Source organism: Salmo salar, chromosome ssa14 (assembly GCF_905237065.1).
Source record: "Salmo salar chromosome ssa14, Ssal_v3.1, whole genome shotgun sequence".
Classification (NCBI taxonomy): Eukaryota; Metazoa; Chordata; class Actinopteri; order Salmoniformes; family Salmonidae; genus Salmo; species Salmo salar.
The window spans coordinates 77,520,007-77,545,304 of record NC_059455.1 but is presented as its reverse complement, the minus strand read 5'-3'; the positions used below and the strand labels follow the sequence as shown (position 1 = coordinate 77,545,304).

The 25,298-nt window shown below is 42.7% G+C and overlaps 1 protein-coding gene across 1 annotated transcript; it reads right to left on the bottom strand.

Annotated features, from left to right (window-relative positions):
* Positions 1-935: 935 nt before the first annotated feature.
* LOC106570337 (ubiquitin-conjugating enzyme E2Q-like protein 1) lies at positions 936-19,645 on the bottom strand. Its single transcript, XM_014142531.2, has 3 exons — positions 19,249-19,645; positions 18,014-18,936; positions 936-4,385 (listed from the first exon to the last, which is right to left on the bottom strand). The coding sequence occupies exons 2-3, from the start codon at positions 18,746-18,748 to the stop codon at positions 4,254-4,256; spliced, it is 867 nt and encodes a 288-aa protein (XP_013998006.1). The 5' UTR covers positions 18,749-18,936; positions 19,249-19,645; the 3' UTR covers positions 936-4,253.
* Between the last annotated feature and the right edge of the window lie 5,653 nt (positions 19,646-25,298).

Here is a 25,298-nt window from a genome sequence, read left to right as displayed (position 1 = left end):
GAGAACCATTGAAAAACTGCAATATTTCCTTGATAGCCTTTTGTCTTTTTACTAAATGTTTTACCCCTAATTAGTGGTTCCTTCTTGTCTTTTCTGGGTCAAGGTAATTGACAGTACTTCTATGTGTTGTGTTGTAGAGGGTGGTGAATCGGTGCCCAGATTAGGATATAAACACCACTCTGTCACATCTATTTCCTCCTCAATAGTGAGATGATGAAGTGGTATTAATGGCTACAGTGTCTGAGTGACTGTAGAGACATAGCGTACACACACACACACACACACACACACACACACACACACACACACACACACACACACACAGGATGAAAGCAAGGACAGACCGTAACGTGAACAGAATAATGTGCCCACTCAAGTAGAGGACAAGTAGAGATCATAGAGAACGTTCTGTTCTCTTCTGATATCACTTGAACCAGACCTGATAACACTTCAGACTGGAGCGAGCTAATGGAATCTGAGACAATGGAGAAAGATACTGTGTTTTCATATGAAACTGGAGCACAACAGAGGCCAAGAGATAACACAGAACACAGCACTAAGTTGACTAAGTTGACAGTTGACTTCTTAAGGAAGAACCTTCCACTCTGAAAAACAGGTGAAAACATTTGAAAATGGTAAGTCAATGCTTTATAAATGCGTAGTATTGCTCGGTAAAGAGACCCTAACATTGGAAACTGTTTGCTGTGCCTCAGTTAACCACTATTCATTCAATGTACCGAAACTACTCCAGAATACCTCTAACTCTGTGGTTAAGGGAAGAAAACACAAGGATCTTGGACATTGAACAGATAGATGTCTCACAACTCTAGTTTGGTCATGATGACATGAAAAACAGCAAAGATCTTGGATAGAGAAGAGATAAATGTTTGTGTATCATGTGAGTGAATGCAAACAAAACCAGGTCCATTCATCAGTTTCAATAAGCCGTAACTTTTATTGCACATTCCTGTTTGGTCTTGCAACGACCTTTCACCTTTTGAACTGTTGACCTCGGTGTGGACTAGACACTTCAGTCGGGAGTAGGGTGAAGTTGCTCCTAGAAACTGATCAAGGACAGATTTGCACATTCCACTCTAATGGTTAAGGTTAGGGTTTAGGCAGGGTAAGCTGATCCTAGATCTGTGCCTAAGGGCAACTTCTACCCAAGCAGTAACGCAGTCCGGAACCAGAGAAAGAAGGATGGACATCGGTGATATCACAGAGAAGAGTAGGAAATACATGTGAGAGCCAAGAGTTGACTGATCCTTCAGTTCCATTGAGCTCCATAGAATTCTGCTCCTTGTGACAGATTACTTCCTGGAGAATGTTGAGGCTTTATGACATCATTATCTAGTCCTTCTTAATCTGGTTCCTTGAAAGTCTCCCACAAAATATACACCTGAACACCCTTCTGACACAGATACACATCATCATTCTTAGTTCGGATTTATTTTTCTCTTTTTCTGTGACAATACCTGCGACATGCTTCAAAATCTTCATTTTGGCAAACCACAAATAAATTAAAACACAAACATTCAGAGAACACAACGTGACAGTATTTTTTAGGGTAGTCAGAAAGAAAAATATACATACAGAAAACAGAAATCAAGAGAACAAGAGAAGAGAAGCATTTTACTGTTCGTTTTTTACCCCGTCGTCGTTTTTTTCGTTGCTTTTCTTGAAAAAAAGATAGCTAGCTACCAATCACTTACCACATGCAGATATAATACAACAGAATCGATTCACTCAGTTAGTGTCTGCAAACTACCGATCTAAACTATATCACAAAATGATACTCTTTAAACCAGCAAACACCCAATTTGGAGATATTTCATCTTCTATTAATTGTTCACTTTACAGTAGATTTCTCCTCTCATCGTAACGCCCAGTGAAACACCCACAGTCAACCCTGACTTCACTGCCCACAAAAGAAGAGAGAAGACCATCATCAGCATTGACTCCCAAATGGCACCCTATTCCCTACATAGGGCTCTGGTCAAAAGTAGTGCACTAGATAAGTAATACAGTAGGTTACCATTTTGAAACTTACCCTTTCCCATGATTAGATACCAGATGGTGATTTCTGTAACCTTCCCAAGGGAGCATCACAGACACAACAACCCCTCTCACACACATGATCATCCCCCCTGATGATTAACATACCGTAGAAAAACATGCTGTATGAACATTGCCTTACACACAATGTAAAGCAGAAAATGAGATGTGCGGCGCTCCGGGAAGTGAGAGTGACAGAATGTCAGAGCGGAGCAGGATGTGTGTGTGTGAGTGAGCAGAGCAGAGCGGAGCGGAGCGGAGCGGAGCAGAGCAGAGCAGGACGTATGATGGCATCACTTTCACTAGTTATTCATCTGACAACTCTGTCTCTCTGTTCAAATTTCACCGTAATTAGCAGCTATCTCTCTGTGGTGCTCATTCACAGCCACACATATAATGCACGGCATAGGAAGGATTTGGAGGCTAGAGAAAGAGAGTGTGTGTGTGTGTGTGTGTGTGTGTGTGTGTGTGTGTGTGTGTGTGTGTGTGTGTGTAATTGTTATGAAACACACACACACACACACACACTTCTCTTCAGCCATTTTGGATTCCAGCTGACATTTTGAGAAGCCGGCGGGAAACATCAAAGCTTGCCACGCACCCTTCTCTCTTCCTTTTCCTCCCTCGTTCCCTCTCTTCCTCCCTCTAATCCAGACATCAATCAGGAGCTCACTGAGACACGCTCATCTCTCAGAGGACACTAGTTTATTATTCCACCACTCCATCCTCACCAGGGCTCTGCACTGTCCATCCTCATTTAGGGGTATCGTGTGTGTGTGTGATGTGCCAATGCAAAATAGCCACTCTGAAGTGTGTGGTGAACAATCCCATGGGGAACTAGTAGAGATGATCACTTCCTCTGGTCAGGACATCATCATCATTACCACTGTAACAACATCTCCATACAGTAATAATGTACTAATACTATTACTGGCATACTGACGGTAAAGAGATCAGCATAGTACAGTTACCATCACATAGGAACACAATGAAAAGCAATGTTGAGACACACACATGCATGAAAGCACGCACACCCTTCATGTGCCTGGTTATTAGCTCGACCATCTGGTATCTAAATCATGGGAATTATAGCTGCTGGTCTTCCCCTACACATGATAGTATGACTAGAGAGAGAGATTAAGAGAGAGCTAGAAAGAGTAGAGAGAGAGGGGAGAGAGAGAAAGAGAGAGAACAGAGTGGAGAGAGAGAGAGAGAGAGAGAGTGCTGTAGTTGACTGTCATTCTCTTCATCGTACAGAGTCTCTGGGTATGAAACAAGTGATGTTTTTTCTCCATTAGAAATCAATAACCATGTACGCAACACAGTGAGATCTAAATTTAGCCACAAAGAGGGAGAGAATGAGAGAGAGGAGAACAAACGATAGAAAGAGAGATAGAGAGCACAGCTCTACATACATTACAATCTTCATGTTGCATTGAACTGTGAAAAACAGCACAGTCAAAAGGAAAAGAAAGGAACAGAGAGAAAAATATTAGAAAAAGAAGGGGTGAATGCGTGAGTTGCTGTCCTGCACAGCCAGTCTATTAAACATCAACAGGCTGGTTTGTATGTAAATGGTCAAGCATGCAGAGGGGATGGAAAGTTTGACTACAGTTCAGTGCAGTGTGGTGTCAGCTTGGAGAGAAGGATGAGAGGAGAAGAGGAGAGGAGGGGGTAAAGGTTGGAGAGGAAAATACATCGCCCTCTTCGCAGTAGTCTTTCACAGTCTTTACCTGCAGATCCACACACAGTCTGTCTGAATGTCCCTCAGTGTGTGTGGGTGTGTGTGTGTGTGCGTGTCGGAAACCCAATCCATGGCCCGCTGTGACACACACTCCACTGACACACCCTCCGCTGACAGACACACCTCACTCTGAACCCTCTACTCAGCCGAAGGGAGAGAAAGAGAAGGAGGGAGGGAACGGGAAGTAGGGACGGAGGAGTGCAGCGCAGGAGGGCTGTGGAGAAATAACGACTTGATGATGGCAATGATCAGCAAAGTGAAGAAGTAGACCTCGATGACCAGCGTTCGATTGTTCATTTTTCTGAAGCGTTTCAGTGAGGTGATTGAAACAACAGAAACTAAAAACAAAACAACTGGAGCGGTGGAGCTGTAGGGTCGAGAAGGAGGAGGAGTTGAATTAGCGTGGTGTGTCGTGGTTAGCATGGCTAGCTAGCGTCATGGCCAACCTCTTTCCTCAGCCGTCAGACACAGGGGGGGAAACCCAGCCGTACTTCTCGTGGGTCTTCACCAGACTCTTAAAGGTGGCCTCCGCCTCTTTGCGGCTAAACGCCTTCTTGGACTTCCCTGCTTTCCTGCAGATACGTCCCTACGGAGAGAGAAAGGGAGAGAGAGAGAAAGAGAGAGAGAGAGAGAGGGAGAGACATGATTAGTACAGTATTTACGTAATTCATCGCCTCAACCAATCACTGATACTATGGAGAAAGAGAGATAGATAATGAGTACATTACATCTGCATTCAACACCTCAAGTATTTTCACCTAACCACCATCTTCCATCTTGGTAATAAAAAAGCAACAACTGTATTTTCCTCGCACACAAGGCTAATAATATATGTGGGAGAGAAGAAAAAGAAAAGAGAGGTAGGCGGTGCATGTGACACTAAAGCTCATTGATCTCTTAGCAACAGTGGCTCAGTGTTCTCTAAAGAGCATTGTGTGGGTGGGAGAACAAAATAACACAACAAAAAGTCCCTGCCTTTATCTTAAAAATGTGAATATTTAGCCTCAGTGGCACAATAAGGGGCATACTAAAGCTAATATAAGATGCACGGCTGATTCTGCCTTTGGAGGCATCGTGTGTTGTCTTAAATTACATCATCTAATTTGTGATTCACCTCTGGAGCATAACGTGTCGGAGAGTCAACTCACACACCCACGTACACACATGCATGGAGAAAAAGGAGAGAGAGAGAGAGAGAGAGAGAGAGAGAGAGAGAGAGAGAGAGAAGTGCTGAGAACACAGGCCAGAATGGCTCCTTGCCACCACAAAGGTAAATCAGTTTCCATTGGTCACACTCAAACCACATTAAAAAGTAATGTATTAAACGAGCGGCTCCTGTGTCTAGACGTCATTTTGGGTCATAGGGATCAAGAAATCTCCTTAAGTCTCTGGTGAAAAGTAGTGCACACTGCTGACTCTGTCTGCATCTGAAATGGCACCCTACTCCTTATATTGTGCATTACTTTAGGATGTCATTTCTGGTCAGAAGTGTTGCACTACATGTAGAACTTGAGATTGTTTTAGATACAGCCATTTTTGTGTCAAATTAAGGGCTTGTGTGTCTGGTCGGCCATTTTGTGTCTTGAGGATGCCGGGGATGAGTAGGATGAGGTCATAATGCTGAGTGGTCAGGTGATTAGCAACACAGTTTCCATGTCTGACTGAGCTGGTTAATGAGACTCAGTGACTCAGACAGACTAGAACAGGAACATAATAACAACGGGAGGATCATCAGCTCAGGACTAAGGAAGGCTGTGTCTCAAATGTTAGAGTGGTAGGCCCACTATAGGGAGTATCTCAATTGCATGCTCCTCGCGTCCTCTATCTTCTCTCTTTCTCAAAACCCATTGGAGGAGAAAGTCAGAGGGGAGGGACCTCTGGCTTCCTCATCCAATGTTTTTTTTGAGAGGAGAGGACACAATGAGTATGCAATTGAGATTCTCCCATAGACTATTGATATGCTCACTCAAGACAATGTGTCAGCAGTAATGGCCACCCTTTCTCTCAAAACGACTACAATGACTCGAAAAGTGAAAGAAATGTTTGGTATTTTACCAGGCAGAGAAATCCAGAAAAGACTTCTGTCTTCGAGACAGACACAACCTTCTTATGAATAAATCATTGAGTTCCTGAAACCTAGGACCCATTCCTGAGAGGTGAAAGGTCAACTGCTTGCCTACCTAATCGTTAGCTTGGTATAATCCTGTCCATGTCTGGATAATTTTATACTATCTGCCAGTTGCCGCTGTTACTACCACTGATTTATATATACATAGATGACTGATAGGGAGACTGGCCAGTGGATTAACACACACCCATTATTAGACCAATTACAATAAACACACACACATACACGCACGTATGCACAGCAGAAACTCTAAAATCTCATCAATTATGACCAATTAACCAATTAAATTTGAACCAATTTCCTGAATGGTCTTGTACTAATTGAATTAAACTGGATATCACAGCCATTTAAGAGCTAGGCCTTACTTCCCCTAATCCACCTTGCCTGGAAGAGAGCAATGTAGAGACTGACTACCATGTGGTTTACATTACATCAATATCACTCCATCGGTCAGCACACTCCATTAACGTGCAGCGGTTATTTCCTTCCCCTTAGCTGTGTGACGATTATTTCCGTCCCCTGTCTGACCTGTGCACTGGGTATTTCCTTCCCCCTTGCCAGGGTGCCTATGTTTGCCAGGGGACAGGCTGCAGTGGTGGTGTGTGTGGACAGACTAGGGACTGAAATAACTCATTCCTGCCTCAGGGCATGTCCGGGCAGACTGACGCTTAACGAGACAGAAATAACAGCGAGAGAGATAGAGAGAGAGAGGGGAGCAGGAAAGAGATGGAGAGAGAGAGACAGAGAGAGAGAATGAGTGTGTGAGAGAGAGAGAAACAGAGAGAGAGAGAGAGAGAGAGAGGTCGAAAGAGAGCACTCATGAGCTCAGTGAGGTGAAAGTGCAGCCTTTCTAAAAGCTCTTTGATTTGAGAATTAAAAAGAGGAAATTGAGCTTTAATTAACTCTCTAGTGTTAGGAGGGAGGAGAGGGGAGGGAGGAGAGGGGAGGGAGGGAGAGAGTCAGAGAGAGGACAGGTGTGTGTGTGTGTGTATGCGTGCGGACGTCTTGGTGAGGTTGTATTTACATCCAGAGTGTGTTGAGGCTGTACACTGCAGTAGTCTGTCATTGTTTATCTAGTTCACTTAAGCCTTCCCTCCCTCGCTTGCTCACGTCCAGTGGGGGACACACTTCTCCGTTGTGTGAAGTGAAGTGGATGATGGGTAATCTTGTGAATGGAGATCAGTCAATGGGCCAGGCGGCGGCGCTCCGCTCAGTGCCCCAGTGCATCTTGGGAAGAGGATTTGGACTTGGGATGATTGCATAACACCTGGCTACATGTGCCAGAGAACAGGCTCAAGATGAATAAACATGCTATGGGACTGGAGAGGTGGACATATTATCAACACAACAACATATCACTGAAGACTTGTTGTTGACCGTGGAGATTAATGTGCAATATGCAAACAGATGTACTGGAATTGCAATATGCAAACAGATGTACTGGAATTGTAATATGCAAACAGATGTACTGGAATTGTAATATGCAAATAGATGTACTGGAATTGTAATATGCAAATAGATGTACTGGAATTGTAATATGCAAATAGATGTACTGGAATTGCAATATGACGTGATGTGATGTCAACACATGTCTGATTGTGTGTAGCTTGTGCAACATGCAAATATACAGTACTAGTCAAAAGTTTGCACACCTACTCATTCAAGGGTTTTTCTTTATTTTTACTATTTTCTAAATTGTATAATAATAGTGAAAAACGTCACAACTATGAAATAACACATATTGAATCATGTAGTAACCAAGAAAGTGTAAAATAAATCGAAATGTATTTTTTTATTTGAGATTCATCAAAGTAGCCACCCCTTGCCTTGATGACAGCTTTGCACACTCTTGGCATTCTCTCAAATCAGCTTCATGAGGTAGTCAGCAGGAATGCATTTCAATTAACAATTGTTAAAAGTTAATTTGTATAATTTCTTTCCTTCTTAATATGTTTGAGCCAATCAGTTCTGTGACAAAGTAGGGGTGAAATACAGAAGATAGACCTATTTGGTAAAAGACCAAGTTCATATTATGGCAAGAACAGCTCAAATAAGCAAAGAGAAATGACAGTCCATCATTACTTTAAGACAAGAAGGTCAGTCAATGTGGAACATTTCAAGAACTTTGAAAGTTTCTTCAAGCGCGGTCGCAAAAACCATCAAGCGCAATGATGAAACTGGCTTTCATGAGGACCGACACAGGAAAGGAAGACCCAGAGGTCATTAGAGTTACCTTCCTCAGAAATTGCGGCCCAAATAAATGCTTCACAGTGTTCAAGTAACAGACACATCTCAACATCAACTGTTCAGAGAAGAATGTGTGAATCAGGCCTTCATGGTCGAATTGCTCCAAAGAAACCACTACTAATGGACACCAATAAGAAGAGACTTTCTTGAGCCAAGAAACACAAGCAATGGACATTAGACTGGTGGAAAGCATGGCTACCACAGCATTCTGCATCGATACGCCATCCCATCTGGTTTGTGCTTAGTGAGACTATCATTTGTTTTTCAACAGGACACTGACCCAACACACCTCCAGGAGAGTGATGGAGTGCTGCATCAGATGACCTGGCCTCCATAATCACCCAACCTCAAGCCAATTGAGATGGTTTCGGATGAGTTGGACCGCAGAGTGAAGGAAAAGCAACCAACAAGTGTTCAGCATATGTAGGAACCCCTTCAAGACTGTTGGAAAGGCATTCCAGGTGAAGCTGGTTGAGAGAATACCAAGAGTGTGCAAAGCTGTCATGAAGGTAAAGGGTTGCTATTTCGAAGAATCTAAAATATTAAATATATTTTGATGTGTTTAACACTTTTGACTACATGATGCCATATGTGTTATTTACTCATAATCCAAGATGGCGTAGCAGTCAGACATCTTTGTCCTGTCGTGTCCCTTATATATATCTTTTTACATATTTTTCTTCGCATATCTTTTTAAAATATTTTCCTAAACCTCAACTTCTAAATACTCTCCTGCAACCCGCCTCACCCAATGTGGCGTGGATCTGGGTTTTTTTCTAAAGTATTTCTATTTACTTCAGATCTGGAATCCCTCAACTGAAGCTAGCCAGCTAACTACCTACCAGCTATCAGTCAGCAAACCATTGCTAGCGGTCATCAGCTAACCTTTAGCTCGGAAAGCTCTCGCCAGTTCGAACAACGAACTGTTGTTATTTATTTTTTCCCCCCATATCCCCGGATTCCAACCGCAAACTCTGAACAATGTCATCTGGATCGTCGCAACTAGCTAACCGCAATTCCGGGTGACTACTCCTGGCTAGCGTTTCCATCCCGGAGCAAGAACCAATTAGCCTGAAGCTAGCCCGGCCAGGGCTCCTGTGCTACCACCGAATACCGACATAATCTGCCCGAGGATTCCAACAGGCCCCTCAAGCGCGACGTCCGCTGAAGGCCCATTCTGCTAACCGCGGCCTACTAGCTACCTAGAGCTACTTGGAACCCTACTAATTTCACGACTGGTCTATCGACGTCACCGCACGAAGAGGCAAAAACAGACTTACCCCCATCGCGACGTCCTCCAAAGGCTAACTTGCTAGCACCGGTCTGTTAACTGCTAGCTTGCTTGCCCCGGTCTGCTAACTGCTAGCTTGCATGCCCCGGTCTGCTAACTGCTAGCCCCGGTCTGCCAACTGCTTGCTTGCTAGCCCCGGTCTGCTAACTGCTAGCTTGTTTAGCCCCGGCCTGCTAACTGTCTGAATCGCCGTGTCCCCAGTCAGCCCAACCACTCAATGGACCCATATGTTCACTTGGCTTACCATGCCTCTCTCTAATATCAATATGCCTCGTCCATTACTGTCCTGGTTAGTGATTACTGTCTTATTTCACTGTAGAGCCTCTAGCTCTGCTCAATATGCCTTAACCAACCATGTTGTTCCACCTCCTACATCACCTGGTTTAAACGTCTCTAGAGACTATATCTCTCTCATCATTACTCAATGCCTAGGTTTAGCTCCAATGTACTCACATCCTACCTTACTTTTGTCTGTACACTATGCCTTGAATCTATACTATCGTGACCAGAAACCTGCTCCTTTTACTCTCTGTTCCGAACGTGCTAGACTTGCAAGAATTGCAACATTTGCCTAGAACTAACACTGCAGATAGCAATACTGGGTGATTTGAAAAGCCATAGTCAATCAATCAATAATATAATAATTATTTTAGCAAAAATGTTTATTTTTAATTTACAATCTGTAGAAGCTATGAGAATAGAAAGGTTTAATTGTTTTGTGAAGCATCACAGCACAGTTGAAAAATATATGGCAAATAGAAATCCGAAATGGATGATGTTGATTGATAGATGGGAGGGGTTGAATGGAGCTGAAGGGTGGGACTAATAACAAGATAAACAATGTAAAACGTATATAGGTTGAGAACTTTTGTGATATAGCACAGTTACAAACAGAAATCAAACTGGATGGACATCAGAAATAGAGGAAGGACCAAAAACAAACAAAAAATAACTATTGTAAAATAGACTGTGTCTGTAAAATGTGTTTAAGATTAATAAATTGAAGGTAAAAGCCGAAGTGTTTATTAGTTTACTCCAATTGGGCGATTGGTGGTAGGGTTTGCGGGGAATAATAATAAAGGTATATTCTTTAAAAAAGTATGTATGTCTATATATTACATTTACATTACATTTAAGTCATTTAGCAGACGCTCTTATCCAGAGCGACTTACAAAATGGTGCATTCACCTTATGATATCCAGTGGAACAACCACTTTACAATAGTGCATCTAAATCTTTTAAGGGGGGGTTAGAAGGATTACTTTATCCTATCCTAGGTATTCCTTAAAGAGGTGGGGTTTCAGGTGTCTCCGGAAGGTGGTGATTGACTCCGCTGTCCTGGCGTCGTGAGGGAGCTTGTTCCACCATTGGGGTGCCAGAGCAGCGAACAGTTTTGACTGGGCTGAGCGGGAACTGTGCTTCCTCAGAGGTAGGGGGGCCAGCAGGCCAGTGGTGGATGAACGCAGTGCCCTTGTTTGGGTGTAGGGCCTGATCAGAGCCTGAAGGTATGGAGGTGCCGTTCCCTTCACAGCTCCGTAGGCATATATATATATGTGTATGTGTATGTATATATGTGTATATGTATGCATGCGTGTATGGATATATATATTTACCCAAAAAATAAATGGGGGATTGGAAATGATGCAGACAATTACATTGATGGAAGCAATATTCTTTCCGCAATATTAAGCTTATCCACCCCTTTTTTTTTTAAAGCATCCTTCACTCATGCTGCCAAACATACCCTTGTAAAACTGACCATCCTACCGATCCTCAACTTCGGTGACGTCATCTATAAAATAGCCTCCAACACTCTACTCAACAAACTGGATGCAGTCTATCACAGTGCCATCCGTTTTGTCACCAGAGCCCCATACACTACCCACCATTGCGACCTGTACGCTCTCGTTGGTTGGCCCTCGCTTCATACTCGTCGCCAAACCCACTGGCTACAGGTTATCTACAAGTCTCTGCTAGGTAAAGCCCCGCCTTATCTCAGCTCACTGGTCACCATAGCAGCACCCACTCGTAGCACGCGCTCCAGCAGGTATATCTCACTGGTCACCCCCAAAGCCAATTCCTCCTTTGGTCGTCTTTCCTTCCAGTTCTCTGCTGCCAATGACTGGAACGAACTGCAATAATCTCTGAAGCTGGAGACTCATATCTCCCTCACTAGCTTTAAGCACCAGCTGTCAGAGCAGCTCACAGATCACTGCACCTGTACATAGCCCATCTGTAAATAGCCCATCTATCTACCTACCTCATCCCCATACTGTATTTATTTATTTATCTTGCTCCTTTGCACCCCAGTATCTTTACTTGCACATTCATCTTCTGCACATCTACCATCCCAGTGTTTAATTGCTATATTGTAATTACTTCGCCACCATGGCCTATTTATTGCCTTAACTTACCTAATTTGCACTCACTGTATATAGCCTTTTTGTTTTCTTTTGTTCTACTGTATTATTGACTGAATTCTTTGTTTATTCCATGTGTAACTCTGTGTTGTTGTATGTGTCGAATTGCTATGTTTTATCTTGGCCAGGTCGCAGTTGCAAATGAGAACTTGTTCTCAACTAGCCTACCTGGTTAAATAAAGGTGAAAAAAAAGTCATAATGTTGATGTCTTCACTTTATTCTACAATGTAGAAAATAGTAAAAATAAAGAAAAATCCTTGAATGAGTAGGTCTGTCCAAACTTTTGACTGGTACTGTATTTATAAAGGGTTTGTAATAGGTTTATAAGTAGTTTATACCTATTATAGTTAATTTTCTGTAGTTGTGCAACATGCAAATAAATGTATAAAGGGTATGGGTTTATAAACTGCTTATAGACTTTTACTAATCTCTTCCTGACAAAAGATGAAGTGTAGAAAAGTAAAACATTTCAGAGTAAATTTGGTCTTAATTCAATAATGGTCCTCTCTTGATGTGGTTATGTTCATGGCCATGACCCCTGACCCAAATAGCTGTGATAACATGTATGATAACGCTGATAATCAGACAAGGCCAAACAGCTCCTAAAGACCATGCAGTACTTGAATTGGAGTGGTGCACCTCACATTTTCTACTGCTTGAGTACCGCTTATAGAATAATCACTTGAAGATATTAACTCTGGTATTGTAAAATTAAAGAACCAGCACTTGTTTCATTCAACTTCAATCTAGTCTAGTACACAGCAATGGGGAAACGATAGGAATCTATTATCTTTCTATTCAGTAATTATATCATCCTCCCATGCAGGAGATGGTTATTATTGGAGGTGGTTATTTCTATCTCAAGCAGAACCACCACAGGGAACCACAGAGTAGCAGTACTAGTAGCATTCAAGTAGGAATTACTGTGTTAGTTCACATTTGGTATGTGGCAAACCAATCACATGGGAAATCAGGATACACATACAGACACACAAGCAAAGACGCATGTGCACGCACACACTTGCATAATTAATCCATATTGTTTTCATTAGCAAACTGGAGGAGGAAGGCACTGGGATGTAATTAGTGTACACTGACTGCAGAGCTGCTCTCTCTCTTTCTCTCTCTCTCACACGCCCTCTCTCCCTTTTTATATCACCCCATCAGCGTGTAATCACAGATAAGATGGAAAAAACTAACTGCTAATCAAGATGTGTGTGTGTAAGTGTGTAGGCTACTGTGTTTGTGCATGTGATTGATTGATCAGCATTTAACTGCATTCTGAAGGCAAAGATTTCCCCCTTGAAGCTGAATAATGATCACCAATTCCCCAGGAGAGCATTTCCAGTAGCAGCCATGTTAGTTGTGTCTCCTTCACAGGCCTCAGGCAGTGGACCTGCTGCTCACAATACATCATTAGGGTAAAATATATTAAGTAAAGTTAAATATTTGCAATGATGTGACCAACACCAATCAAGATTATTGATGTCTTTGCTATGGATCTCTTTGGGTGTTCTTCCTTACATTACCCATGCATTTACGATTGTGACCACATCATATGTGTGTCAGGTGCGTCGTAAAAAGTGGACCAAGGTGCAGCGGGTCTCGTGCTCATCTTCCTTTTTTTTGGGATAAACGTGAACACTTAACAAAAATAACAAACGACGATGAAAAACAGTCCTGTAAGGCTACACAGCTATACATGGAACAACTACCCACAAAACCCATGGAAAAACACCCCTACCCAATTAGAGGCAACGAGGAACAGCTGCCTCCAATTGAAGGCCAACCCAATAAACTAAACATAGAAATAGAAAACTAGAACAAACATAGAAATATATTAACATAGAACATAACCCAAAAAACCCCGAAACACACAAAACAAACACACCCCTGCCACGTCCTGACCAACTACAATAACAAAATGACCCCTTTACTGGTCAGGACGTGACAATGTGTCAATGTAACTGAATAATTTTAAATTATATGTACTACACTGTGTGTACAAAACATTAAGAACACTGGCTCTTTCCATGACATAGACTGACCAGGTGAATCCAGGTGAAAGCTATGATACGTTCTTGATGTCACTTGTAAATCCACTTCAATCAGTTTAGATTAAGGGGAGGGGACCGGTTAAAGATTTTTTTGTTTGTTGATGAGACATGGATTGTGTATGTGTGCCATTCAGAGGGTGGTAGTAGGTGTCAGGCGCACCGTTTTAAGTATGTCAAGAACTGCAATGCTGCTGGGGTTTTCACGCTCAACCGCTTCCCGTGTGTATAAATGTAACCGATGTGAAATGGCTAGTTAGTTAGCGGTGGTGCGCGCTAATAGCGTTTCAATCGGTGACGTCACTCGCTCTGAGACTTGAAGTAGGGTTGCCCCTTGCGTTGCAAGGGCCGTGGCTCTTGTGGCGCGATGGGTAACGATGCTTCGGTGGGTGTCAGTTGTTGATGCGTGCAAGGGTCCCTGGTTCGAGCCCAGGTTGGGGCGAAGAGAGGGACGGAACCTACACTGTTACATTGGTGCCGTGACCCGGATCGTTGGTTGCTGCGGAAAAGGAGGAGGTCAAAGGGGGGTGAGTGTAACCGATGTGAAATGGCTAGTTAGTTAGCGGTGGTGCGCGCTAATAGCGTTTCAATCGGTGACGTGACGTCACTCGCTCTGAGACTTGAAGTAGGGTTGCCCCTTGCGTTGCAAGGGCCGCGGCTTTTGTGGCGCGATGGGTAACGATGCTTCGTGGGGTGTCAGTTGTTGATGTGTGCAAGGGTCCCTGGTTCGAGCCCAGGTTGGGGCGAAGAGAGGGACGGAACCTACACTGTTACATAAAGAATGGTCCACCACCCAAAGGACATCCAGCCAACTTAACACAACTGTGGGAAGCATTGGAGTCAACATGGGCCAGCATCCCTGTGGAACGCTTTCGACACCTTGTAGGATACATGCCCTGACGAATTGAGGCTGTTCTGAGGGCAAAGGGTGCAACTCAATATTAGGAAGGTGTTCTTAATGTTTTGTACACTCAGAGTAAGGGATAAACGCAGATGTTCTGTACATTACCTTGGAAATAATAGACGACGCAGAGTTCATTTTTCCAAGGTAATGTACAGAACGGAGGCGTTTATCCCGCTTATACCACAGTTGCCAAAGAAAACAATACTAAAGCCCACATATACCTGTAAAAATAACATGTTTTCGGGGTATATTTTCATTTTGATAATGAATTTATACTTTCTCCTCTTTCCACTTTGTTCTATCATCAGTTGTTAATTATTTTTGTTATTTCTCTATGTACGCAACCCATCGTTCGTTTTTTATGTTCCATTGCCAGCCAACGGTTGTTTGCTAACTAGCCAACTCCGCTAACACAGTTACGTCAACCTGAGCCAGAATAACAGCAAAGTAGCAAAGTACCTGGTTTTGAACATTTGCTACCTCGTCAGTTCATTACAGTAGTCGAGGAGATCGCATTGCAAATGAAACACTTAGCAGAAGCTAGCTAAAGTGAAATAGTTTGTTGCTAGCAAATCTGCCAATATAACAACCAAATTCAACAGTATCAGTTGCTGAAAACAGCTGGTTAAACAAAAAACATGTAGGACGATTTGACAGCATAGCACCACATGCGACATGACTGCAACATTATTGAAGGACCAGAGAAATGAATGTTCATCACGTTACGTCGTCAGAAGATGCTGCCAGTGTTGCCAACAATTTTTCAAGTTAAGTAGCTGTTGGTTGCTGCATTTGTCGCCTATTTATGCTGTTCCTCAGTCTCTCATGTTTTCTATTTATTTAATTTAACTAGGTAAGTCAGTTAAGAACAAATTCTTATTTACAATGACGGCCTACCCCGGCCAAACACTAACCCGGACGATGCTGGGCCAATTGTGCGCCGCCCTATGGGACTCCCAATCACGGCCTGTTGTGATACAGCCTGGAATTGCACCAGGGTCTGTAGTGACGCCTCTAGCACTGAGATGCAGTGACTTAGACCGCTGCGCCACTCGGAAGCCCGAGCTCATGCAATGATAAATTATCCAAAGTAAAATATAATATTTGAAGGAGAACAACAAGGAACCGAATTAATACATTCACTTCACTCGCTGCTGAAGACCGAGAGGATTGAGAGGAGGGGGAAGGGGCACAAGTGACGTACACACACACACGCAGCAGCCGGTGAAGGCGGAGCAAGAAACACAGCTGAGCTCAGCGGAGCAGGCACACACACCAACAAGAAAGTCACTAAATCAAACAAAAGTTGCTGGGGCAGCCTTAGAAAGTTGCTAACTTTGTCACTATACTATTTTACCAATACAAGTCGCTGGAGGGGTCTGGAAACTTGCTAAATCTAGTGACAATTCGCTAAATTGGTAGCAATAAAATGTTTTTTTCCTCATTTTCCTCCAATTTCAGTTTGTGTGGTTGTTGGTTTAGCTTTTTGTTACTTTCTAGCAAGTGCGGTCTAAATGCAGTAATTTATATTGACATCATGATTAGGTGTCTCTTTATATCCCGATATCGGATGCATGACTTGACCTTCGCCTCTCCCGAGCCCGTTGGGGAGTTGCAGTGATAAGACAATATTATAATTACCAATTGGATATCACGAAATTGGGGAGAAAAAGGGGTAAAAATTACTAAAAAATAAAAAAAAAAAAACTTTTGTCACATGATCCATTCGAAGGTTCGGAATTCCGACCCAGTTGTCATGTCAACACAGCTGTCAGTGCTGAGCAGCACAACCCATGATCATGATTGACAGAGCAAGACACTAGCACAACAGGAGACGTATAAAAATGATTGTACGTGGTTTAGCAGTCAATAAATGTAATTTCTAAGTGAATCAATTTCAACTGACCAGTTTCAACTGAAATTGTCCACCATTAACTGTGATAGCTAGCTTATTTCATTGCTTACCTGGTTAGCTCATTGCAAGCTAGCGAGCTGTGATGGTGTTTGCAATGTCATTTTGGCTAGCTAGCTAAATTATACAGGCTGCAGTTATTTTATATGCTTGCTGTTGTGAAACCACAATGTAATGCAGCAGATGACATGGTGTGAGTTCAGAATTCTCAAACAAGCAGCTTCAATTTGATTGGCTGTTGCATGCAATTTTAATCGGGTTTGAGTTGCTTCATGTAACAGCAAACTTGCTTGATGATGTCACTTGCAACCTTCAACTGCAACTACAATTGCTTGAAAATTGCTTTGTGTAACCACAGCCTTACATTGTCCATTAGTCTAAGCATATTAAAAAGCAAAGTAAAAATAAACCCCTCTTAGGTCGCTGGGGGGGGGGGTCCGTTGACATTTTTACATAAGTTCCTCTTGTCATGCACAAACATGCACCTGTTAAGAAACTACCCGTGAGAACTGTTAGAGCTCCCTGGATCGATGCTGATTTTAAAAATGGTATGGTTCAAAGAAATTATGCAAAAAAGGTGGCTATCAAGTCAGGCTGCTCAGCTGATTGGTTGACCTACTGTCAATTGAGAAATATTGTGACTAAAATTAACCACAAAAAATAATAAATGATATTACCAAACAAGATAAATTACGAAAGTAAACTCCGATGCTCACCTATTCCATATCTGGCCATTTTATGGAGTGACCTTGTCATTCTATGTTAGACATTTATTTTCCCCACTAACGGTGAGGATTTGTGGAGGTGATAAAGGGTGATGCATTCCGATGAGGTAGGAGGATGAATATAAATCTCACACAGAGTAGAGAACATTTAGAGCACAGCTGCGAAATGGCGGCTGTAATGTAACAGCTAAAGATTAATCACGTCTAAAATGTGTAGATAGATTTCTGCTTCTCTCTCCTTCGCACTCTCTCTCTCTGAGATGGGGGAGAGAAATAGGTCTCCCAATACGAGATCTGTATCACAATAAAACAACATTCCGATTCAACACAGTTTGGCAGAAATGACCACGGGTAAGCTACTACATTGACAGCTTTTACGCAGTACGGTTACACTAAACATTACGCATGGTGCATGAGTGTCAACATTCAACACCAAGACTTCACCGTCCACTGCGTCTCGTGTTTCAAAACAAAACGCACAAGGGACAGGGGGATAGAGACCCATGCATTAATAAAACAAATAGATCCTCACCTGTCCTTTTACGAGACTTGCGGCAAATTGCCTCATCACGGCTTCCACTGTGTAGGCGCTGGACCATCCGCGGGGGGTTAACAGCTCCATACATATCGCTCCGCCATCCAGCACGTACCCGTTTTCCAACCGGGGGGTGAGCACCCGCATGAAAGGCGGGGAGAAGGGGAAATTGTCGGGGAAAGAGACATTCAGCAGTATGAACTCGGTGTTCGTTTCTTTCATGTCCTGCCACAGCGCCGAGTCTTTGTCTACCTGGTGGAGCTTGACGTTCCAGTCAAATAGGTTGTCGTCGACCAGCTCGACCGTTATAAAGTTGTCTCCCAACCGCCGGATCTCCTGGAGTTCCTTCATGAGTCTTCTCGTCCGGACTTGGGTGCAGTGCTGCCGGTGAGGGGCTAGTGGCGGTATCGAGGCACTGGTCGCTGATTTCCCAACCCCGATCCCACCTCCTCCTCCTCCGCCTCCCATCTGCTGTTTCTCCTTGGTGTCCTTGCCCTGTTGCTTATCCTTTACGGACAGTTTGTCCTTGCTGCTGTGCTGGTCCAGCTTCTTCGCTTTTATCTCGGGGGTGCTGAGGAGGTTGTTGGTCTCGTTGGTGGTCTGAGAGTGCTGCTTGGCGTTGTTCTTGGTGTTCCCCTTGGTCCCCTTTAGCGAGCCCTGGTGATGCTTGGGGTCCTCTGTGTCCCGGTCGTGAAGACGAATCAGACCTATTTTACGCAGTAGAGTGGCCATTATGTTTTCGCCGAGCTCAGGGCGATCGAGATTCACGATTCTCCCTTTATAGCCAACCACTGATGTTAGACGGTGAAACCGTACAAAAAAAACTTTGCGCCGCAATCCCTCAGCTATACTGCAGCCTCTGAACAGACGCTTGCATTTAGCCTAGTCCTTCTTCAGTGCATCATTCCGACGAGGTCCGACTGAAAAAACACACACGCCATTAATAAACCGATGAACTGCTGTCTATTCGATTTGCAGTTTAATGAATCTGCCACTGAAGATACAATAATCCTATTCAATAGTAGCCTAGTGGACTGACTGTGTTGTGGCAATTGACTGCATTCCTAGTGGCGATCAATGGCTGCTGAATATCTGCTATTATCCAATAAACTACATAGGGTACAGAATAGATAGCTGCTTTGAAATATGCATTTACACTGTTATTACTCTTACAAACGGTTATAATTCACACATAGCACACCACCTCTATTTTAATATACACATCGATTTACCATTTATAATTCCGTTCGGAAAAATGAAATCCCCAATGTCCTCGTGTAACCTATGCGACGAAAAGGCGAGTCTTCAGCTGCACTGACAGCAGCTATTACAGTGGAGAGAGAGGGATATTAAACGGTTACCATCCAACAAAGCGAGCTAAAGCCTTTGATTTAACTGCAGCTGCCGCGACACTGTCTCTAATGTTACTGAGGACGAACCAACCCCGCTAATCCTTGGCGAGGACTCACACAATTCTCGTTAGCTCGCTGCGCTCACACACACACAAATAGCAGCGGAAAGGGACGACCGGCCAGACGTGGGTTGGCTTCCGCTGCTCTACCTGGTTTGAATGGTTAATGATGTGGGGAGAGGGGGCTAGATGTGGACGAGAGGAGAGAGTGAAAGTGGGCTGGGCTTTTCAGCCAATGTCATCCTATCATAGCCGATACGTAAGAGCTTTTCCCACTCCCGTAATAGAGGCCTATATGCCTCAGGGCATTTCAATTCCAGTCAATTCAGAAAGCAGGGTGATGTCAGCATTAGTGGGACATCAGGTGTAGTGGTATATTTTCGTTAGAGGGTACTGAACTATGGTAATTTTGCAACCCATGCACGACAAAAGTTATTTGGTTTTTCCTGAATGTGTTCTGTGTATGAACAAATAGTTGTGGGTTAGTGTGACGTCATTGTAGTGTGTGTGTGTGTAGTCAGGTTTCCTAGATGGGGTGACCCATCAAAACTCATGAAAACCACCATACATACAGTGGCTTGCGAAAGTATTCACCCCGCTTGGCATTTTTCCTATTTTATTGCCTTATACAACATGGAATTAAAATGTATTTTTTGGGGGGTTGTAATCATTTGATTTACACAACATGCCTACCACTTTGAAGATGCAAAATATTCTTTATTGTGAAACAAACAAGAAATAAGACAACAACAAAAAACAGAAAACTTCAGCGTGCATAACTATTCACCCCCCCCCCCAACAAAAAAAAAGTCAATACTTTGTAGAGCCACCTTTTGCAGAAATTTCAGCTGCAAGTCTTTTGGGGTATGTCTCTATAAGCTTGGCACATCTAGCCACTGGGATTTTTTTCCCATTCTTCAAGGCAAAACTGCTCCAGCTCCTTCAACTTGGATCGGTTCTGCTGGTGTACAGCAATCTTTAAGTCATACCACAGATTCTCAATTGGATTGAGGTCTGGGCTTTGACTAGGCCATTGCAAGACATTTAAATGTTTGCCCTTAAACTACTCGAGGGTTGCTTTAGCAGTATGCTTATGGTCATTGTCCTGCTGGAAGGTGAACCTCCGTCCCAGTCTCAAATCTCAGGAAGACTTTCCCTCAAGAATTTCCCTGTATTTAGCACCATCCATCATTCCTTCAATTCTGACCAGTTTCCCAGTCCCTGCAGATTAAAAACATCCCCACAGCATGATACTGCCACCACCATGCTTCACTGTGGTGTTCTCGGGGTGATGAGAGGTGTTGGGTTTGCTCCAGACAGTGTTTTCTTTGATGGACAAAAAGCAAAATATTAGTCTCATGTGACCAGAGTACCTTCTTCCATATGTTTGGGGAGTCTCCCACATGCCTTTTGGTGAACACCCAGGGGCGGAAATCCCAGGGGGGACGGGGGGGACACGACCCCTCCATCCTGGGAAAAATGTGATTTGTCCCCCCCAATATATCACTGTAAACATAACTATGTAATTTAAATAATATTACTAATACGCAATGAAAGCAATTGTGCTGATTATAGACACTTAATAGCTCGTTTTTAAGTTTCAAAAGATTGCGGCCCCCCACCCTTTGCCTCACAATGGTTTGATCCACTGCCAGTTCCTTAGTTGGCAAGGTAACAGAGGGTTCGTATCTACTGTAAATTAGTGCTTCAAAGTCCCTGTGATAAGTCCAAACTGAACAGAACTACACTCTGTTCTACCATTGTCTTAAATATATTTAATGGTCTCGTTGCAAAAGCTAAATTGTCGCAAGGGAACTTTTATTTATTTATTTTATTTCACCTTTATTTAACCCGGGTAGCAAAGATTATAGCAAACACCACTGAAACGGAATTGGTGCTCGCTAGCTTTGCAAATTCAGCTATTGTTGGAAGCTAGCCAATATGAAACAAACGATTAAAATGACAAAAGGTTGCAGCATATGTTGTGTAAATGGTGAACTCATACAGCTGTCAACTCTTGTCACTGCAATCCGTTTCACATTTGCTAGCTACCTTTTAGATCGAACCCCATATAGAATGATAGAAGATAAGATGGTAGAAGCCCATCTCCTACTGTAAATAACCTGCACACTGTGTGTGTGTGTGTGTGTGTGTGTGTGTGTGTGTGTGTGTGTGTGTGTGTGTGTGTGTGTGTGTGTGTGTGTGTGTGTGTGTGTGTGTGTGTGTGTGTGTGTGTGTGTGTGTGTGTGTAGCCAGCCAGGTAGAAAAATGGCAGAAAAAAGACGGACATCAGAGTATTTTTCAGTATACCAAAACGCAAAGTAAGAACCCTAGTAGCCTAATATCTCAAAGACTAGTTGATAAAATGTTCATAAGAAAGAAGTGAAATACTAATGGAAATGTTTCACAATGATGTCATTAGGCAGAGCAGGCAACAGATGGCACACAGACAGCAGAGCTGGGGACAGACTGGCAGAGACAGGGAGTCTCAGGTAAGTTTGTTGAGTCTTTGTTTGGTAACATTATGAAAGGTTCTCAATTTTTTTGACTTGTAAAATAGGAACATAATTGGAAAATGCCATGGATACCCCCACTCTCAACTTAAACTTGTGACTAAACTAAGATTTGTTAAAGGCAATGGTATTGCTGTTGTGTAGTTTTGGGTACCGGTAGTTAGGAGTACGGCAAACACCTTATTTCTCTGGTTCCTCAATATACATTTACCATATTACAACGTAGGCTATGTGTTACAGCATTACTTTTGGTGTCCCTCTCAGGAATTGCTTTTGAGAAAATTTCATGTAATTGTCCCCTCCAAAGTTGATATCAGATTTTCGCCCCTGCGAACACCAAACGTGTTTGCTTATTTTTTTTCTTTAAGCAATGGCTTTTTTTTCTGGCCACTCTTCCGTAAAGCCCAGCTCTGTGGTGTGTACGGCTTGAAGTGGTCCTATGGACAGATACTCCAATCTCCGCTGTGGAGCTTTGCAGCTCATTCAGGGTTATCTTTGGTCTCCTTGTTGCTTCTCTGATTAATGCCCTCCTTGCCTGGTCCATGAGTTTTGTGGGCGGCCCTCTCATGACAGGTTTGTTGTGGTGCCATATTCTTATGATTTTTTAAATAATGGATTTAATGGTGCTCAGTTGGATGTTCAAAGTTTCTGATATTTTTTTTATAACCCAACCCTGATCTGTACTTCTCCACAACTTTGTCCCTGGCCTGTTTGGAGAGCTCCTTGGTCTTCATGGTGCCGCTTGCTTGGTGGTGCCCCTTGCTTAGTGGTGTTGCAGACTCTGGGGACTTTCAGAACAGGTGTATATATACTGAGATCATGGGACAGATCATGTGACGCTTAGATTGCACACAGGTGGACTTTATTTAACTAATTATGTGACTTATGAAGGTAATTGGTTGCACCAGATCTTATTTAGGGGCTTCATAGCAAAGGGGGTGAATACATATGCACTCACCACTTTTCTATTTTTTTTTTAATATAATTTTTTTAAACAAGTCATTTTTTAAATTTCACTCCACCTATTTGGACTATTTTGTGTATGTCCTTTACATAAAATCCATTTAAATTACAGGTTGTAATGCAACAAACTGGGAAAAACGCCAAGGGGGATGAATACTTTTGCAAGGCACTTTATCAAACCTTGTGCTAGATTGACAAGGCTAATTCAACAATCTAGCTTTTTGTATTAAATTAATAGTTATTTGTAGTGTTTATAAATATATACTGAATAAAAATATAAACACAAAATGTGAAGTGTTGGTCCCATGTTTCATGAGCTGAAATAAAAGATCCCAGTGGTCTTTTATGATCCATACACAGAAAAAATAAAAGGCCACTCTAAAATGTGCAGTTTTGTCACACAACACAATGCCACAGATGTCTCAAGTTTTCAGGGAGTGTGCAATTGGCTTGCTGACTGCAGGAATGTCCACCAGAGTTGTTGCCAGAGAGTTGAATGTTCATTTCTCTACCATAAGCCGCCACATCTGACTTCTTCACCTGTGGAATCGTCTGATACCAGCCACCCAGACAGCTGATGAAACTGAGGAGTATTTCTGTCTGTAATAAATGCCTTTTGTGGGGAAAAACGTATTCCGATTGGTTGGGCCTGGCTCCCCAGTGGGTAGGCCTTGGTTCCCAAGTGGGTTGACCTATGCCCAGTCATGTGAAATCCATAGATTAGGGCCTAATTTATTTATTTCAATTGACTGATTTCCTTATGAACTGTAACTTAGTAAAATTGTTGAAATTGTTGCATGTTGTGTTTATATTTTTGTTCAGTATATAATAACCATTCATGTAAACAGTTATTATATTTTATGAAATTAGATTTATAGTGCTGTTCCACTTCCCCTGAATTGTGCTTGAATAGTGGGACAGGGACCTTTTCAGCTACAAAACAAACCTTTAATCAATTTAAATGTATTTCCCTTCATTAGATATTCTATAAATACACTGAAATATGTTGTTTTAGTTGTTCATAACATCTCTGAATCGATTTTAGATGCTATATAGTAAATGAACATCATATGATGACGGTTGAAGGAATCAGGGATATAATAAGAGTAGGAAAAGAAAGAAAGGAAGCAAGCACCTGACATGTAAGAAATGGAGGATAGAAAATAGTCTACATTTATGAACGGGGACAGAATTTGGGGGATTGTAGAGGTGTTTCAGGATCAAGTAAAAGCTGTACAGACTCCTTTAGTTAGATTTTCACCAAGAGCTTGGAACGTCTCCAAATACATTTTCTAATGGCATGGAGAGGTTTGTTTTAAACGGTTATTGTCACAAAATTGTAAAAGCAGAGTGTGTTATCTACAAGCTTCTACAAAGTCTTATTGATGAGTTCATGACAAGTGTGAGGTCAAGTGGAACACTAATGTATTTCCAATGAGAAAAATAGTGTCCCAGTTCATTTACTAAAGTGTCCCACTAACACTGAAAGCCATACTTTAAATTATTTTGTAGCTTATTCATGTCTATGTTCTATCCTAACAGGACAAGAGACTTGGGGATATATTTAGTGTAGCCTATAGCCTAATGTTCAGGCTATTATATTACAAAGTGGCTTCAAACAGGCTGTCTTAAGTAGCCTACAAAGTATTTTACTCTATTTTATATTTTGTATATTTTAATGTTTCACTGCACTGCTTTTATTAATTCTAAACGTTTACATAACATTGTCCACCAAACTATAAATAAATGCAGGAAAATTCACTGCATTACATTTACATTTAAGTCATTTAGCAGACGCTCTTATCCAGAGCGACTTACAAATTGGTGGATTCACCTTATGATATCCAGTGGAACAACCACTTTACAATAGTGCATCTAAATCTTTTAAGGGGGGGGATGGGGGGGGGTTAGAAGGATTACTTTATCCTATCCTAGGTATTCCTTAAAGAGGTGGGGTTTCAGGTGTCTCCGGAAGGTGGTGATTGACTCTGCTGTCGTGAGGGAGCTTGTTCCACCATTGGGGTGCCAGAGCAGCGAACAGTTTTGACTGGGCTGAGCGGGAACTGTGCTTCCTCAGAGGTAGGGAGGCGAGCAGGCCAGAGGTGGATGAACGCAGTGCCCTTGTTTGGGTGTAGGGCCTGATCAGAGCCTGAAGGTACGGAGGTGCCGTTCCCCTCACAGCTCCGTAGGCAAGCACCATGGTCTTGTAGCGGATGCGAGCTTCAACAGGAAGCCAGTGGAGAGAGCGGAGGAGCGGGGTGACGTGAGAGAACTTGGGAAGGTTGAACACCAGACGGGCTGCGGCGTTCTGGATGAGTTGTAGGGGTTTAATGGCACAGGCAGGGAGCCCAGCCAACAGCGAGTTGCAGTAATCCAGACGGGAGATGACAAGTGC

Excerpts from the sequence above, each read along its gene's own strand:
- LOC106570337 (XM_014142531.2), bottom strand. The coding sequence starts at position 18,748 with ATGGCCACTCTACTGCGTAAAATAGGTCTGATTCGTCTTCACGACCGG. Across the intron at positions 4,386-18,013 it reads CAAGTCTCGTAAAAGGACAG|GGACGTATCTGCAGGAAAGC; the intron begins GTGAGGATCTAT and ends CTCTCTCCGTAG.